At 37.6% G+C, this 15,269-nt stretch overlaps 1 protein-coding gene across 1 annotated transcript in view; it reads right to left on the reverse strand.

The window, feature by feature from the left end:
• LOC144218314 (carboxypeptidase Q) overlaps window positions 1–15,068 on the reverse strand; it is a 165,911-nt gene extending 150,843 nt beyond the window's left edge. Inside the window, exon 1 of the mRNA XM_077748164.1 lies at window positions 14,961–15,068. Coding sequence (XP_077604290.1) covers window positions 14,961–15,021 — 61 coding nt within the window. The 5' untranslated portion in view covers window positions 15,022–15,068. The remainder of the gene's footprint in view (window positions 1–14,960) is intronic.
• Window positions 15,069–15,269: the final 201 nt, after the last annotated feature.

Genomic DNA, 15,269 nt, shown 5'->3' on the forward strand with positions numbered 1-15,269 from the left:
CCAAACTCTTTGTGATGAAATATGACCTAAACTGTATGCAGTTTAAGTTAACAGTCAATGGAAGAGACAGAAAGTAGAATGGTGGCTGCGAGAAATGGGTACTGTTAAATGGGTGTTTAGTGGGTACCAACTTTCAGTTTTGCAAGATGAAAAGTTCTGGAGCTGAATGGTGGTGATGGTAGCACAGCAATGTGAATATTCTTAACGTTGCTAAACTGTACACCTGAATATGGTTAAGATGGTAAACTTTATGTTATGTATATTTTATCACAATACGAAAACATTACATAAAAATGTGGCTAAACAAAAGTAAATAATGCCTGTATAAAATAATGAAATGAATTTATTGTGGTGTTTTATATGTAAAAATACATAAATGGAGAGTGTCACTGTCCTGACTTCCTTCTAAAGAGTTCAGAATGGAAGGGGGCGGGAAAAGTTACAGTGGAAAAACCTGACAAACACACTCAGCCAAGTGACCAAGGTCAACACCATCAGTGATAAGTCATGTTGAGGGTATAAACCCTTTATATGACGTGATAAGAATAGCACTTCACTTCTGTGATGTCCCTCCACAAAACCTATAACCTCAGTCTAACCCTAGAAAAACATCTAACAAATTGCAATCAATAAGCATCTACAAAATAACTGAGTTCCTCAAAACTGCCAAGGTCAACAAAAACAAGGAAAGTCTGGGAAGCAGTCACAGCTAGGAGACGCCTAAGAAGACATGACAGCTAAAATTCACTGAGCAGTTGTTATGTGCCAGAAACAGAACTAGTTCATTTAATTACTATAATAAACTGATAGGTAGATATGATTATAATCTCCATTATATATATGAGGAAACTGAGGCATGGCACCTCTACACAACTTGAGAGGTAACACAGCTAGTAAGTGGCAAAGCCAAAATATAATAACCAATTAATAACAAACGAGGAGAAGGCTTAGAAGTAAGGCATAACTAAAACGCCAGTCAGCAATAATATATATGATCGAAGAGGATATATTGGAGCAACTTATCATTGCTGTATTATTTAATTCAGACACACATACATGTAACATTTTAATAATGACCACCAAAAGAATAGAAAACATGCAAGTTTACAAACAGTGGAAGGTAAGACAGGGATTAAGTGAAAGAAAAACCAATGAATCTAATAAAAAGCAAAAAAAGAAAGAAAAAGAGAAACAAAAGCAACAGCCTTAATAGAAAAAAAGGGGAAAATTGGTAAAATATAAGTAATCATGATAAACAGAACAAATATCCTTGTTAAATGATATTGTAGGATTCAATATTTAAAAATCTAACTATAGGGGTGCCTGGGTGGTTCAGTTGGTTAAGCATCTTGACTTTGGTTCAGGTCATGATTTCACAGTTCATAAGTTTGAGCCCTGTGTCAGGCTCTGTGCTAACAGCTCAAAGCCTGGAGCCTGCTTCAGATTCTGTCTCCCTCTCTCTCTCTGCACCTCCCCTGCTCATACTCTGTCTCTCTCTCTCTCCTTCAAAAATAAATAAACATTAAAAATTTTTTAAAGGGAAAAAATCTGTATAGTGTTTACAACAGAATCAACTAAAATGCATGACCTAGATAAAGAAATAAAGGAATAGAAAGAGTAACCAAAAGAAAGTTGGTTCAATGATATTAATATAAGATAAAATAGACTTGCATGGAAAAATCATTATTAAAGATAAAGGTCTTGGGGCTCAACTATATAAAGCCACAAAACCTTAAACTATATAAGTCGGGCTGATAGCAATTCAAGGAGAAATCCTTGTGGGAAAATTTTAAAATACTTCTCTTAAAAACCTCAAGCAGATAAAAACTAGTAATGATACATTACTCTTGAAGAGCATAATTAATAAGATTGTTCTAATGAACATATGTAGAACCTTATTCCTGGGGAAAGGAGTCTACATATTCTTTTCAAGTCAATACAATAAATGTTTTTAAAAAGTTGACCATGTAATAAACCAAAATTCTGTCTCAATGAATTTCAAATAATTGGTATTCTGTAAACCATGTTTAACAATCACTATGTAACAAAATTGGAACTCAATAATTCAACAATAACTTCATATTTTGGGGAAACTTAAAGAAGGCTGTAATGATTTAAAGAGTCAAAGAAGGATTCATAATGAAATTTCCAACATATTTAACTGGATGGCCATGAAGGCACTATTTCAAAACTATGGAAAGTAGTTATATCAGTGCTTGGAGAGAAATGTATGTTAGAAAATAAGACTGACAGTTAATAAACATTCACTTCAAGAAGACAGAAGAAAGAAATAAAACAGAATAAACCTAAATACAGAAGAAAATAACATCTTTAATGTAAATTCAAAATCACAGAAACTATATGATACTGTTTTTGGATATACACACTTACAGGATAATGTTATAATAACACTTGTTAAAACTGCAGAGGGGAAGGGGATGGATCATGGAGAGGTACAAAACAGGTTTCAACTGTACTGGTAATTTTTTATCTCTTTTAAATTAGGGATCTGAAACAAATATTTTAAATTGTTAACATTTATGACATCTGAGCGGAGGATATGTCAGTGTTTATTATTCTATGTTGTTTTCCAAATATTTCACGTCTTTTTCAGTTAAAAAAAGTAGGCAAAGAAAAAATTTAAAGAGAAACATTATGAAATAGAAATGAGATTTTCTACTTTTGTAAATTGTAAGCAACACCAGCCGTAGGCCCTTCCTCTATAGAAGGGATTATAGTAAATTCCTACCTTCTAGACTCAGAGAGAACTACAAAGCCAGCACTTGGCTCAGAGCTTGGTACAGCGTCCTCTACAATGCTAACGGCTACTTCATCCCAAAGTAGGAAAGAGTCTACTCTCACCTTCACATCACCAGGATGAAAAATATCATTTGATCCTACTGCATTTACATCCTAAAACAAGGGTACTAGTTGCTACACTCAATTCTTTTTTTTTTTCCTTACAAATAGTTTATTGTCAAATTAGTTTCCACATAACACTCAGTGCTCATCCCCACAAGGGTCCTCCTCCATGCCCATCCCCCCCCCCCACATCCATCAGTCCTCAGTTTTTGTCAGCATTCAAGAGTCTCTCATGGTTTGCCTCTCTCCCTTTCCCCCACCATTTCCGCCCTTCTTCTCCCCCTTGTTCCTCCGTCAAGTTCCTCCTAATCCTCCTATACGTGCAAACATATGATATTTGTCCTTCTCTGCCTGACTTATTTCGCTCAGCATAACACCCTCAAGGTCCATCCATGTTGCTACACATGGCCAGATTTCATTGTTTCTCATTGCCATGGAGTATTCCATGGTATAGATAAACCACATCTTCTTGATCCATTCGTCCATTGATGGACACTTAGGCTCTTTCCATGTTTTAGCTATTGTGGAGAGTGCTGCTATGAACATTGGGGTACATGTGCTCCTATGCCTCAGCATTTCTGTATCCCTTGGGTAAATTCCTAGCAGTGCTATTGCTGGGTCATAGGGGAGTTCTATTGTTAGTTTCCTGAGGAACCTCCACACTGTTTTCCAGAGGGGCTGTACCAGTTTACATTCCCACCAACAGTGTAGGAGGGTGCCCGTTTCTCCACATCCTCGCCAGCATCTAGAGTTCTCTGATTTGCTCATTTTAGCCACTCTGACTGGCGTGCTACACTCAATTCTTAAAAAAAAAAAAACAAACAAAAAAACAACCCCTGCCCCCTGAAACATTATATATTTGTAATTAGTAAATGGATACTACTGCTATAGACTGTAGGCTACTACTGAAGTGTTTTCTTGCAGCAGCCACTTTAAGGTTACCTTGTCTCCCTAGATTCCAAATCACTTCTTCCCCAAAGTGCCCTATTTGAATCCCAGGATGATAAATTAGATTGAGATGATTATTATCAGTAGCAACATTGCCACAAACATTCTTCAACATTACGCGCCATGGACTTTTCATTGTTGCAATTCTGGTAGATATGTATTTGTTTATATTATGTTTGATTCATACAACAGCCTGCAAGCATATTGTCATTTATTCTACTAATAAGGAACTAAGGCCCAAATAGGTCCAGTGCTCTGCCTGAGATGACAAGACATACCTCAGAGGGCTGTTTTGAGGATCTAAAAAGGTCAAGCAATGTAACTGACACATAGGAGATATTTCATAAATAATGGTTCTCTCCTCCTTTCTTTCAAATGGTCAACTAGTGTTTGTTGATATATTGTTCAATTAATGTGTGTATTACATTATATGAAAATATAGAGTACAGGGTTCTTTTGGCATATATTTTGCATTTTTGTCAAAAATCCCTGCTTCACAAATTGAACCACTGTTTTCTTACAATAAATATAGTAAAGTTCCAAAAAGGAAATCAACTTAAAAATTCCACTATTTGTGGCCAAAATGACATTCAAATGATTTTATATAAAATTATTCAACTATAAAAGATGAATTCACACTTTCCTCTTTTAGAAAAGGAGTAATTCTAGAATGAAGCACTTCATAAAATATTTCTTTTTTTCTAACATGCTGCCTGAAGCAGTAAATTTGGGATAGCTAATGGATATATGGTCTATGGTGATGAGAACAGAAATATGGCCTTTGAAATGCTTCCTAATTATATTTTCCCACACACATTAATCAAAGCAATAAGTCAGAATAGTTTCAACTACATTTTAAATATATTCCTTCTTTTTTTTTTTTAAATTTTTTTTAAAAATTTTTTAAAATTTTATTTCTAGGAGAGAGAGAGAGACAGCGTGAACAGGGGAGGGTCAGAGAGAGGGAGTCACAGACTCTGAAACAGGCTCCAGGCTCTGAGCTGGCAGTCAGCACAGAGCCCGACGCGGGGCTCGAACCCACGAACTGCGAGATCATGACCTAAGCGAAAGTCGGACCCTTAACCGACTAAGCCACCCAGGCGCCCCTAAATATATTCCTTCTAAAAGATACCACTCATAGAGAGAAAGAACAATCACACAAATATCAATGGTCATCTTCCTCAGTTTTCTATGCCTGAGGATCTTCTGAGAATGCCTGGAAAGTGTAGGGCTTTGACTATATTAAAAAATAAGAAAGATTTCTTGAGAACTCAGCCTCCAGGGTAAATTGTAAACAGTAAACACTAGATTTGATTCTTTGTTTTTTCCGCCTTAACAACTTACTTTGTAGTAAATTACGTTGCCCTCAACAGCTATTTCCTATTTTTACCACTTTTTTCTTTAGGCTTCTTATAAAACTTTGTATATACAGTGTTAGTAGGTTAAAGACATTAGCAGTGAGAACAAAGGGGACAGGAACAGGTAAAGATCTTTCCACTCCCATGTCCTTTCAGGTGTTATTTTAAGTCTGCGTCACATTTATGAAGCATCTATTAAGTGACCTTCTCTACAGCAGTGAGAAGAGAATCAGTCCTATATACAAGTGGATTGTGGCTATACTGGGATGATGGTTTCAGCTCGGCTCATCAGAATCTACTCTCCTTTTATTACGGGGGCTTCTCTACTCTGGGAATGTTCCCGACCAAGTGGGACTAGGAAACAAGATACAGACACACAGAGTCAATCCTGAGATTATATCCTCTGCAGCAATATTCAGCCTTACTGTTTTGGCAATTAGCATCCAACAAAATAGCTATTATTATTGATGACCTAGTAGAGGCTAGACACTGTCTAAATGTTTTAAAATTATTCTCTCAACTACTCAGGATTACTGTTCCCATTGTAAGGAAGAGAAAAGTGGGATCTAAAAGGTTAAATAATTTGTCCAACATAATACAGCTACTTAGTAGCATAGAAAGACTTGAATCTAAGATATTCTTAACATGGAATATATGCTTATTTTGCTATGTAGGCTGCCTCTCATTTATCTGCAGATTTTGAGTTATTTAAGGAGTCAGGAAGGAGATTTAAAGAGTTGAGAAGTCCATGAGACCTGGGTCACATGGTATAGTGTGGAGATGCTGGCATCTCGCAAGGACGTGGGCTGAACACCAGCTAGGCAATAATGATGATCCAATATGAGGAGGGCATTGGCAGTATTACAAATAATTAATCTAATAATAGTCAACATATTTTAAAGTTTATTTATTTTTGAGAGAGTAAGAGAGAGAGAGAGGGAGCACAGGGGAGGAGCAGAGAGAGAATCCTGAGCAAGTGCCACGCTGTCAGCACAGAGTCCAACACAGGGCTTGAACTCATGAACCATGAGATCATGACCTGAGCCAAAATCAAGAGTCAGATGCTTAACCAACTGAGCTACCCAGGTGCCCTAACAGTCAACTTCTTTCAATACTTTATTGCCTATCGTTGCTATCACACACTTGGTAGAATTTTCCATTCCTAGAGCTTGATTTTGAGAATGCCCACAGGGTTGGAAGGGCTTAAGATCGAATTAAATTAACCTTTGTCACATGAACACTGAAAAAATCCATTTAATCATAAAGGTCCAATCAGATGTTTACAGCATATTTTCTCATTTCTTTGTTTTCAGACCTCTCTGGGCAAGTTTACTGGAACAGAATTCATTCTAAGCTGGGTAAACCACAGTTTTTGCAAAATGCAGCATTAGCATGATGCAGAGAAGTGTGTAGGCGAAGAGCACAACATCTCTGGAAACCCCATCACTTCCTCTTTGGTATATTTAGCCTAGAGAGGTAGAAGCTGGCTTGTCAGCCCCCTAGCAAAGAAAATTTGCTTAGTAATTCTAAAGCTGTGGTTTTCCAGACTCTGTATAGCTGGGATCTCCCCAGTCCATTTTCCTGTGTCTCCATTCTGTTCATCCTACTTCTTTACAGGTTAAATGGTAACATTTAACCTGGTATCTTTATTCTAGAAAGAAGGCCTATCTTGTCAATCCTATGCTTAAAATTTTCAGTGGCTCCCTCTGCCTATAGCAAACTTTAGTTTTGCATCTAGTGTCCCTGACAAACTGACTCTCACTTTTTATTTGACTCATTTCCAGCCACTCCTCACTCACCTATTGCTTTAGACTTACACAAACATCCTCCACTCCTCAAACTATGTACTTTCGTGAGCTCTAAGTCTGTTCTTTATTCTCTTACCTCCCACCCTTTCAAGGCTTAGCTCAAATGTCTCAAACAGCATGTGATACTATTGCTGCCTGACGGAAATTCCTTCATGGAAGGACTTGTGTTCTATCCATTTTATTAGGCTGACATGAAATAGACGTTCAATATTTATTACTGAAATAGGAGATCTCCTTGTGAGCCAATTTGTGCAATACTGAGATGATACTGTTTTAATGAAGTAGCCTACGTTTCCCAGACAGTCCCACCCTGGACTTCTATGGACCCCATTCTTGGGTGGGAGGAAATCCACTGGGGCATTAAGCATTATTAAGTCTTCCCATAGCCCTTCTTCTCCAGAATAAATAATACCAAAGCTTCCGATTCCTCTAACAACACCACATTTCTTAACTTTCTATGGCATGCGGGCCAAATCAAAGTAGATGTGGGGGAGGAAGATGAGCATGCTCTGGAGAAAGGGGTCCCACGAGACCTTTGTCTCACAGTGTTCATCGGCCGTCCTTCCAGACTCTTTGTCAGACAGGAAGGAACTGCTTACAATTTGTAAGCCACCGGGCCTGGGTCTTGTCCACTTTTCCATAGAAATGGTATATTCTAACTAACTGATAAAATAGTAACAGCAGTATTCATGCAGCCGAAGGTTCTAAAATGACTACTAAATCTCCCAGATCACATCCAAACTAAAATGCAGAAGAAATTCTAAGAGATTCATTTCACTTTATTTCATGGAAACATTTAGAAGTTCAATCTACATACAATGTCATTTTACACGTCAGTTGAAATGTCTGTGTTAGCTAATGAGATGTAAAGATGCTAAGTATTTTAGTGGAAACTTACAAATGTGATTAAAACTCAGGAAAAGTTCTCAGCAATTCTCAGCTAAAAAAAAAAAAGAAAAAGAAAAACTACGTATCTGCTACATGTCTTATGGTAAAGCCAGATACTATATAACTTGCCACTAGAGGAAATAATGTATGTATCTAAATTTTTAAAAATGAGATCATCCTGAAAAAACCATGAGAAGAGGCTATGAATGCTCATGACAGTAAATTTACTTTTATAAGTAAAATTTTAAAAGAGGAAAAAGACCAAGCAAATTCTTAGAGTCTAATTCTTTTACTGTTCTAGGTATTGGTGTTGTTAAATACAGTTATAAAAGGTCAAGACCAAAATTTGTTCAGAAGAAGGCAAACCACTATCTATACATTAAAATTCAAGTTAATAAAAATGAAATTTAATGTTCGGGGGAATAGTTTTTTTCTAAGACTTAAAACAAGTTAATTTTTCAGAAAGTTCCACAGCAGACGTATCGTTCCCCAAAGGTTTTGAGGATCAGAGATTTTAAGGGGATACCTTTTCCAGGGCTACAGTCTCCCTTCTTCTTTTTTCTTTTTTTTTTTTTTAAATATTTTATTTATTTCCAGGAGAGAGAGAGAGAGACAGCGTGAACAGGGGAGGGTCAGAGAGAGAGGGAGTCACAGACTGAAACAGGCTCCAGGCTCTGAGCTGGCAGTCAGCACAGAGCTCGACGCGGGGCTCGAACCCACGAACCGCGAGATCATGACCTAAGCGAAAGTCGGACGCTTAACCGACTAAGCCACCCAGGCGCCCCCCCTTCTTCTTTTTTAAAAAATATTTTAATGTTTATTTATTTTTTAGAGACAGAGATGGAGCATGAGAGGGGGAGGGGCAGAGAGAGAGGGAGACACAGAATCTGAAGCAGGCTCCAGGCTCTGAGCTGTCAGCATAGAGCCCGATGCGGGGTTTGAACCCTCAAACTGTGAGATCATGACCGGAACCAAAGTCAGATGCTTAACTGACTGAGCCACCCAGGCGCCCCTCCCTTCTTGTGTTCACAAAATAATTATGGGGGAAGAGCATCCAAAGTGAGAGGACAGAGAGTCTGTGGCATGTTTTAAGATAAAAATTCCTTGTAGAAAAGAAAAATGCTACCGAATTCTGATTCCTCTGGAGCCATAGAAGAACCCGGAAGGGAGGGCCCTTAACACCTGTCAAACATTTCTGATAATACCACATTCAGTTAAATAAGGTAGGCTCAGAGAGCATGGAGAAGTTAGTTGTTGGACAGAGTTTGCACATGGGAACAAATGCGCTTCAAGAAGAACTGCAAGAAGAGTCTCTACCATGCCAATTAGGGAAGCACTGAATAGTTCTATCTTGTTAATATTCTGGCAACCACAAGATCCCAAATACAGCCTAGAATATCTAGAATGAAAACCAATCCAAGGCTATCTGTATTCATGCCATAAAGCATACCTGAGCCATAGTCTTGGATTCTTGGTCAGTTCTGTCAATACCAATAATGCCCCAAGGCAGTGTCTCCCAAAGCAGACTCTATCCATGAATGTGACTAATCACCCAACAAATGTTTCCTGATGAATGAAGAAATCACCCAGGGAGTTTCCTAAGTTTATCTGACTATCAGACACTTTAAAAATATATATATAACATCTCAATTTGCTGAGGATGAGTGTTCCTGGAAACAGACTGGGCATGCTGTTCCAGTAAAACAGTATCACAAGGTACGTACGTGTAAGGAGTCAAGCTGCCTGGATTTAACTTTTTTATGTGATAGCTCTGTGACGTTGAACAGGGTACCTTTCTTTGCTTCAGTTTCCTTGTCTGTAAAATCGATCTAACAAGTATATCCACACCTTGAAATTGTCCAGAAGAAAGGAGAGCATGTGCATAGTGGAGCACTTAACACAATGTCCACAATGTAGTAATATTTTGTAGATGTCAGCTTTTAGAACTGTTGTACTCAGAGGTATGGCTAAGCCTGGGGAGGAGGGAGTCCTTTCCAAGTGGGGGTGTCTTTCTAGTCTGGGAAGGCGTCAAGCTGACATCAGAGCTCTGTTCATCTTTAGCTCTACCTTTGAGATTTCCATTTCACTGGAAGCTGTTCGTTTCCTTTGCTTGGTTATTCTGGATTGGACTTCCTAGGACTTTTTCTAGGGAGGTCTGACCAGGGAGAAAGACATCCTCCTACTGGACGTAGGCATCCCTCTAAGAGAGAACCCACTGCACTAGAAATGGGTGTCTAAGGCTCTAACTACAGCAAAGACTTGGCACGCATGGAGCTGTGTGCTCTTGTGTACTTCTGGGCCCGGAGGGCTTGACGGCTCCTTCCTAATTCTTCCTACTTCCTACTTCTGCCCTGTGGTTCCTGTTAAAATAGCGTTTATGATAATGGCAATGCCAAGAATCTTTCCTTTGGCCTTTGAGAGTTTTTTTCTTGATTACTAAAATAATGACTTCTTATTATATAAAAATGTAATGTTATTAAAAATATTAAATAAAAAGTGAATGTTTCTTGCAATTTGCAAATTCTTTCTTCCCTTACAATCCCAAGACTGTTACTGCCAACAATTTCTTCCTCATTTTTAATGATGTGAAGGACTGGAAACACTGTACTCTCCTGGGAATTCTTCATTGTGCCCCTTTTGCTTCAGGAATTTCTATTTATCTTTATAAAAGAAAGCTTAACTATCACCATTGTGAATGTGCCCTGACCCAGCGAAGTCATACTGACCCCTCCCCTTCCTAGGAGCCCAGAGTAATTTGTACATACTTCAGTTAAAGAACTTAAAACAGTTTCATGGCAATTTTGAATTAAATGTCTCTCTCACTTCAAGGACTTCAAGGACCATGTCTCATTCCTCTTTGGAATGAGGCATCTGGAACACTGACACGCAGGCCAGTGCCTAGTAAGTATTTGTTGAGTGAATCAGTGAAGAGATTTACAAATAAAATATTTTTCTAACAATAAACTCTCAAGCTCTATAACAATCACAATCAGGATGCTCCCATTTAACTTTCTCTAGAAAGATATTTCACATCTATCTCACATTTCAACAACCACGCAGTGCTATTAATTCTGATTTTTTTCCCTTTGTTTAGGCCTAACAACTCAAAATTCTAATCTTACAGAAGATGGTAAAGTTTGAAGAATTTGGGGACGGATGGTGGTTTATTTTTCAAGTGCCAAATGAACATTTTGAAGCATAGCATCTTTGGCCATAGGCTTTGTTCACTGACACCAGAACATTCCAGGAAATGACATTTCAAATAAACAGTTTCAAGTCCAGTAAACCACAAACACAAAGAAGTATTCAATAGCATTTCATTGCAAATAGCCTTCTGTTGACAGTTACTCAGGAATGACTGATTATCTTTGGAAAGCACAAATATCTCTTCTGTTAGATTAATTGAATATAGTTTTAGCTGATGGCCTCGGCAAAAGAGTGAATCTATAATAATAATAATAAAAGAAGAGAACAAAGGAAAAGAGGTAAGGAGGGAAGGATGGATCTTAGAACTATATTCCTAAATATCAGAAATCCCCATGGGACCAATATTCAAATTCACAAGCCCCATGGTGGGACTTTGACATACACGCATGCTGCATGACATATCGTCTAAGAAAGAGCAGCTAAAAGAAGTTACTTTCCTTGGAAAAAAGAGATTGCCACACAGCTTTCATATTTGGAAACCAACTTGACAATAAACTATAAAAGAAAAAATAAATATAAAAATGTATTTTACCACATAAACAGTTTGGGCTTACTATAATTAAGTAATATAATTATGAACCCATTTCCCAAAGTCCTATTTCTTGTTCATGAATACCAGTTATTTTCAACTAGAACTCATATGTCACGTGTTGGACCCAGTTCTTCATATTAAAACACATAGGCAATCTACAAATAGAAACCCACAATCTAATTTTACCTTTAAAGTTAAAAAGTAAGACTCACTGGGTACAATCACAGGAAGTGATGTACAGAGAGGACACTGGGTATTTGACGTAAGTAGGAAGTGACAAGGAGAAATTCAGACTCCTGAAAATGTAGTATGAAAGTAGAAAAAAGTGAAAGAGTCACTGGATTTCCATCATATGAGACATCAGCTTAAATAGTAAAGAGAAAGCATATTTAGATATATCATAGTAGCTGGACCTAGAGTTACATCACTTTAACATATTAAGTGAAGAAGCAATATATTTACTAATGGGGGCAGGGGTAAAAAAAATTATAATTCTCCTCTACATAAAAAATATGGTACTCTCGAGTTTTGCTTACTAAATAATAAAAGTTAACATTTATTGATTATTTGGTTGGGTCAGACATTGTTCTAAGTACATTATGTGAATAAACTATTTAGTTTTCAAAGCAACTGTATGAGATAGGAAAATTGTAATCCTAATTCCACAGATGCGAAAACTGAGGCACAGAAAGGCGAAGGCCACATACTTGGTAAATGCAGAGCCAGGATATGAACTCAGGCAGTCGGCTCCATAGTCCTATGCTTTCAACAGGATGCCATGCTGCCTCGTAACACTGACTCAAAAGAAATATTACTCTTTATTCTAGAATTTTATTCCTATGTTTACATGAATAAACATGTTAATTCATAGGTTTTCAGAAATCAATAGGAGAGTTAAGTCCTGAATTGAAGGTGGCTGGTTACTAGCTATTAAAAACAATCGAAGTCAGTGTTGGAAAAAGATACTCAACCCACCTTTGCATGATGTGACATTTATCCATGCAGCTGAATCCAACTCAGTTAACAGTGATTTCGGGTTTCAGGCTGAATACTAAAGAAGTTAGATTCAAAGCCTAGGGAAGACACCAGTTTTATTCCCATCTAGAGCAGATAAAATACTCTGGAAGCTTATAGTTAAAAGAAACAAAGAAAATGAAGACCAGAGAGTTCAAATGACCTGCCTGAGGCCAAATAGTAGGATGAGGCACAGAGTGACCGAAACTCTAATTCAGATGGGTCCAGTTCTCTCTTTGCTCTACCACTTTGTTTCTAATCAAGCGGGCTGAACACATCAAAATAAAATTAACTTCCCAAATGCATATCTGGGCCCTATAAAGAGGAAGATGTTTGATATCTGCCTGCCTCATGTTTAGAACCCACTTCATTCTGGAATGAAGGTAGGACAGAGAGAACAGATCACCAGGGGAATATTTTTAAGGGAAGGAGGAAAGGATTCACACATAAAGTATCCCAGATTTTCTCTGACGGAATGTATGTTTTTGGGTTTTATTTGCTAGGCAATTCATCTCTCTCAAACCTTACACAATTCTAAAAGCAGACCTTAAAATTATGTCTATACTGGCACCTATATGTGTAGGTGCCTGTGTATACTCCAATTCTATTCTAAAGGTTCTTAAGAACAGAGGACATGCTTTAAACCTTTCTGTGTGTCCAGCTTTTACAAAGTGCTTTCACACAGTAGGTGTTCAGTATGGAAGTGATATTAAAAGTGTAAGTACATGCAATGTAAAGTTTCCAATGAGTTCATTTTCTTTCTAAAAAATGACCCTGTATTCAGGTCTCTTAGTGATTTTTTTTATTAGTTTATTTTAGTGGAGAAATTTTATGCATTCCTCCACCACCAGCCCTGACCTGACAAGGGATATTTAGCAATGTGTGGAGACATTTTTGGTTGTTACAACTTGACAGGGATGGCGCTTATTGGTATCTAGTAGATAGAGGCCAGGAATGCTGCTAAACATCCTAAATGCATGAGACAGACCCAACAATATAGAATTATTGTAGCTCCAAATGTCAGTAGTGTCAAGGTTAAGAGACACAGGACTGTTTATAGTACAAAATGCACAGCCACCTCTCCATTGTGCCATTTTTAAAACACAAGTAAGACATAAACCAAAATGGCACACCAAAGATTTGCCCCAAGCAAGACCATTTCAGCAATCTATTGTTAATATGACCAATTATTAAATAGGCTTATTTATAGAATTAGAAGGACTTTATTAAACACTGGAAAAAATACATGTATGAATTTAAACAATATATATATGTAAGCAATATATATATACATACACATATGTAAGCAATGGAAAGTCTTAACCAAAGAGGATGTTCTGATCTTTACTATATATGAAGCTAAAGCTACTTCACAGTTATGACAAAACATTCTGCTAATGAGGCATTTTAAGGCCACCTCTGTCCTAACTCAGATGTGGGACTCTTCAAATTGTTTTATTTTTTTTTAAAGTTTATTTATTTATTTTGAGAGGGAGAGAGTGGGGGAAAGGGGCACAGAGATGGGGGGTGGAGAGAGAATCCCAAGCAGGCTCTGCACTCAGTGCAGTGCTCCTAGCTGGGGCTCAATCTCATAACTGCAAGATCATGACCTGAGCCAAAACCAAGAGTTGGACACTCAACCAACTGAGAAACCCAGACGACCCCAGATTGTTTCTTTATTTCTAACCTCACTCAAAATCTGCCTTTTTGACCAGCACACAAAGAGGGAATGTATGTTATTTTTTGTTGGCAAATAGGGCCATCAAAACCCACTTTCACTACTAGCTTTTCCTTTTTATGCCTGTCCATCTTCGTCATGTCTTAGTTCCCACCTGGAAGTTTCCATTTTCCAGCCTAGATTCCTTATTGTGGGTCCTTACTGAAGGATCATTCCTTCAGTCCTGCATTGCTCTCTTTGCCTTCTGCCATGGAAAGACAGACAGCTGCAGAAAAGCCATCCCAACAGCCTGATAATGTCTTTAAGATGAACAAGGAAAAGGAGGCAGGGGGAGCTGCTGACTTTTCTTTGGACTGGGTCATGGTTTCCTTCCATAGTCTCTAGCTGATGTGGTTACTTTGCTACAGTTTTATTTGCTTGTTCTTTTTCCCTAGTGGCTCATCATAGTTAATGCTTTGGATATCTGGCATACACTTGAATAAAAATTTCTTTCTTTAAGGGGACAAATTCATTCTTTTCTGAGAATAAACTAACAAAAAACATACAGACCTCAGGAGGATCTTTGAACATACCACAGTAACTAATCAGTTCAGTATTTTGTGTGTTGAGTTCAAGATGTCACTACTGAGATCCACACATTAGTTAATGACTTTCTAAATATTTACCAAGATCTTTAATAAGCGAGAGTGCTTCCCATGATATAAAGGCTCCACCACCATCATCCATGGCACCCTGCCCAACGTCCCAGCTGTCCAGATGTCCACTGACCAGTACCACCTAGAACAAATAATAAAAAGAGAAAAAAATAAAACTAAGCAGAAATGACATCAAAGGGGAAACATTCATAGTCATTCCAAAGACAGAAATGGAACTTTTATATTTTCTTTTCTATTTTTACATCTTAAAAGATCTATGTCATTACTGGTGGAAACTTGGTATAAGGCTCTATATAAAGGGTGTAAGGTCATCTTAAC

The sequence above is a fragment of the Crocuta crocuta genome, unplaced genomic scaffold, assembly GCF_008692635.1.
Source record: "Crocuta crocuta isolate KB4526 unplaced genomic scaffold, BGI_CrCroc_1.0 scaffold39, whole genome shotgun sequence".
NCBI lineage: Eukaryota > Metazoa > Chordata > Mammalia > Carnivora > Hyaenidae > Crocuta > Crocuta crocuta.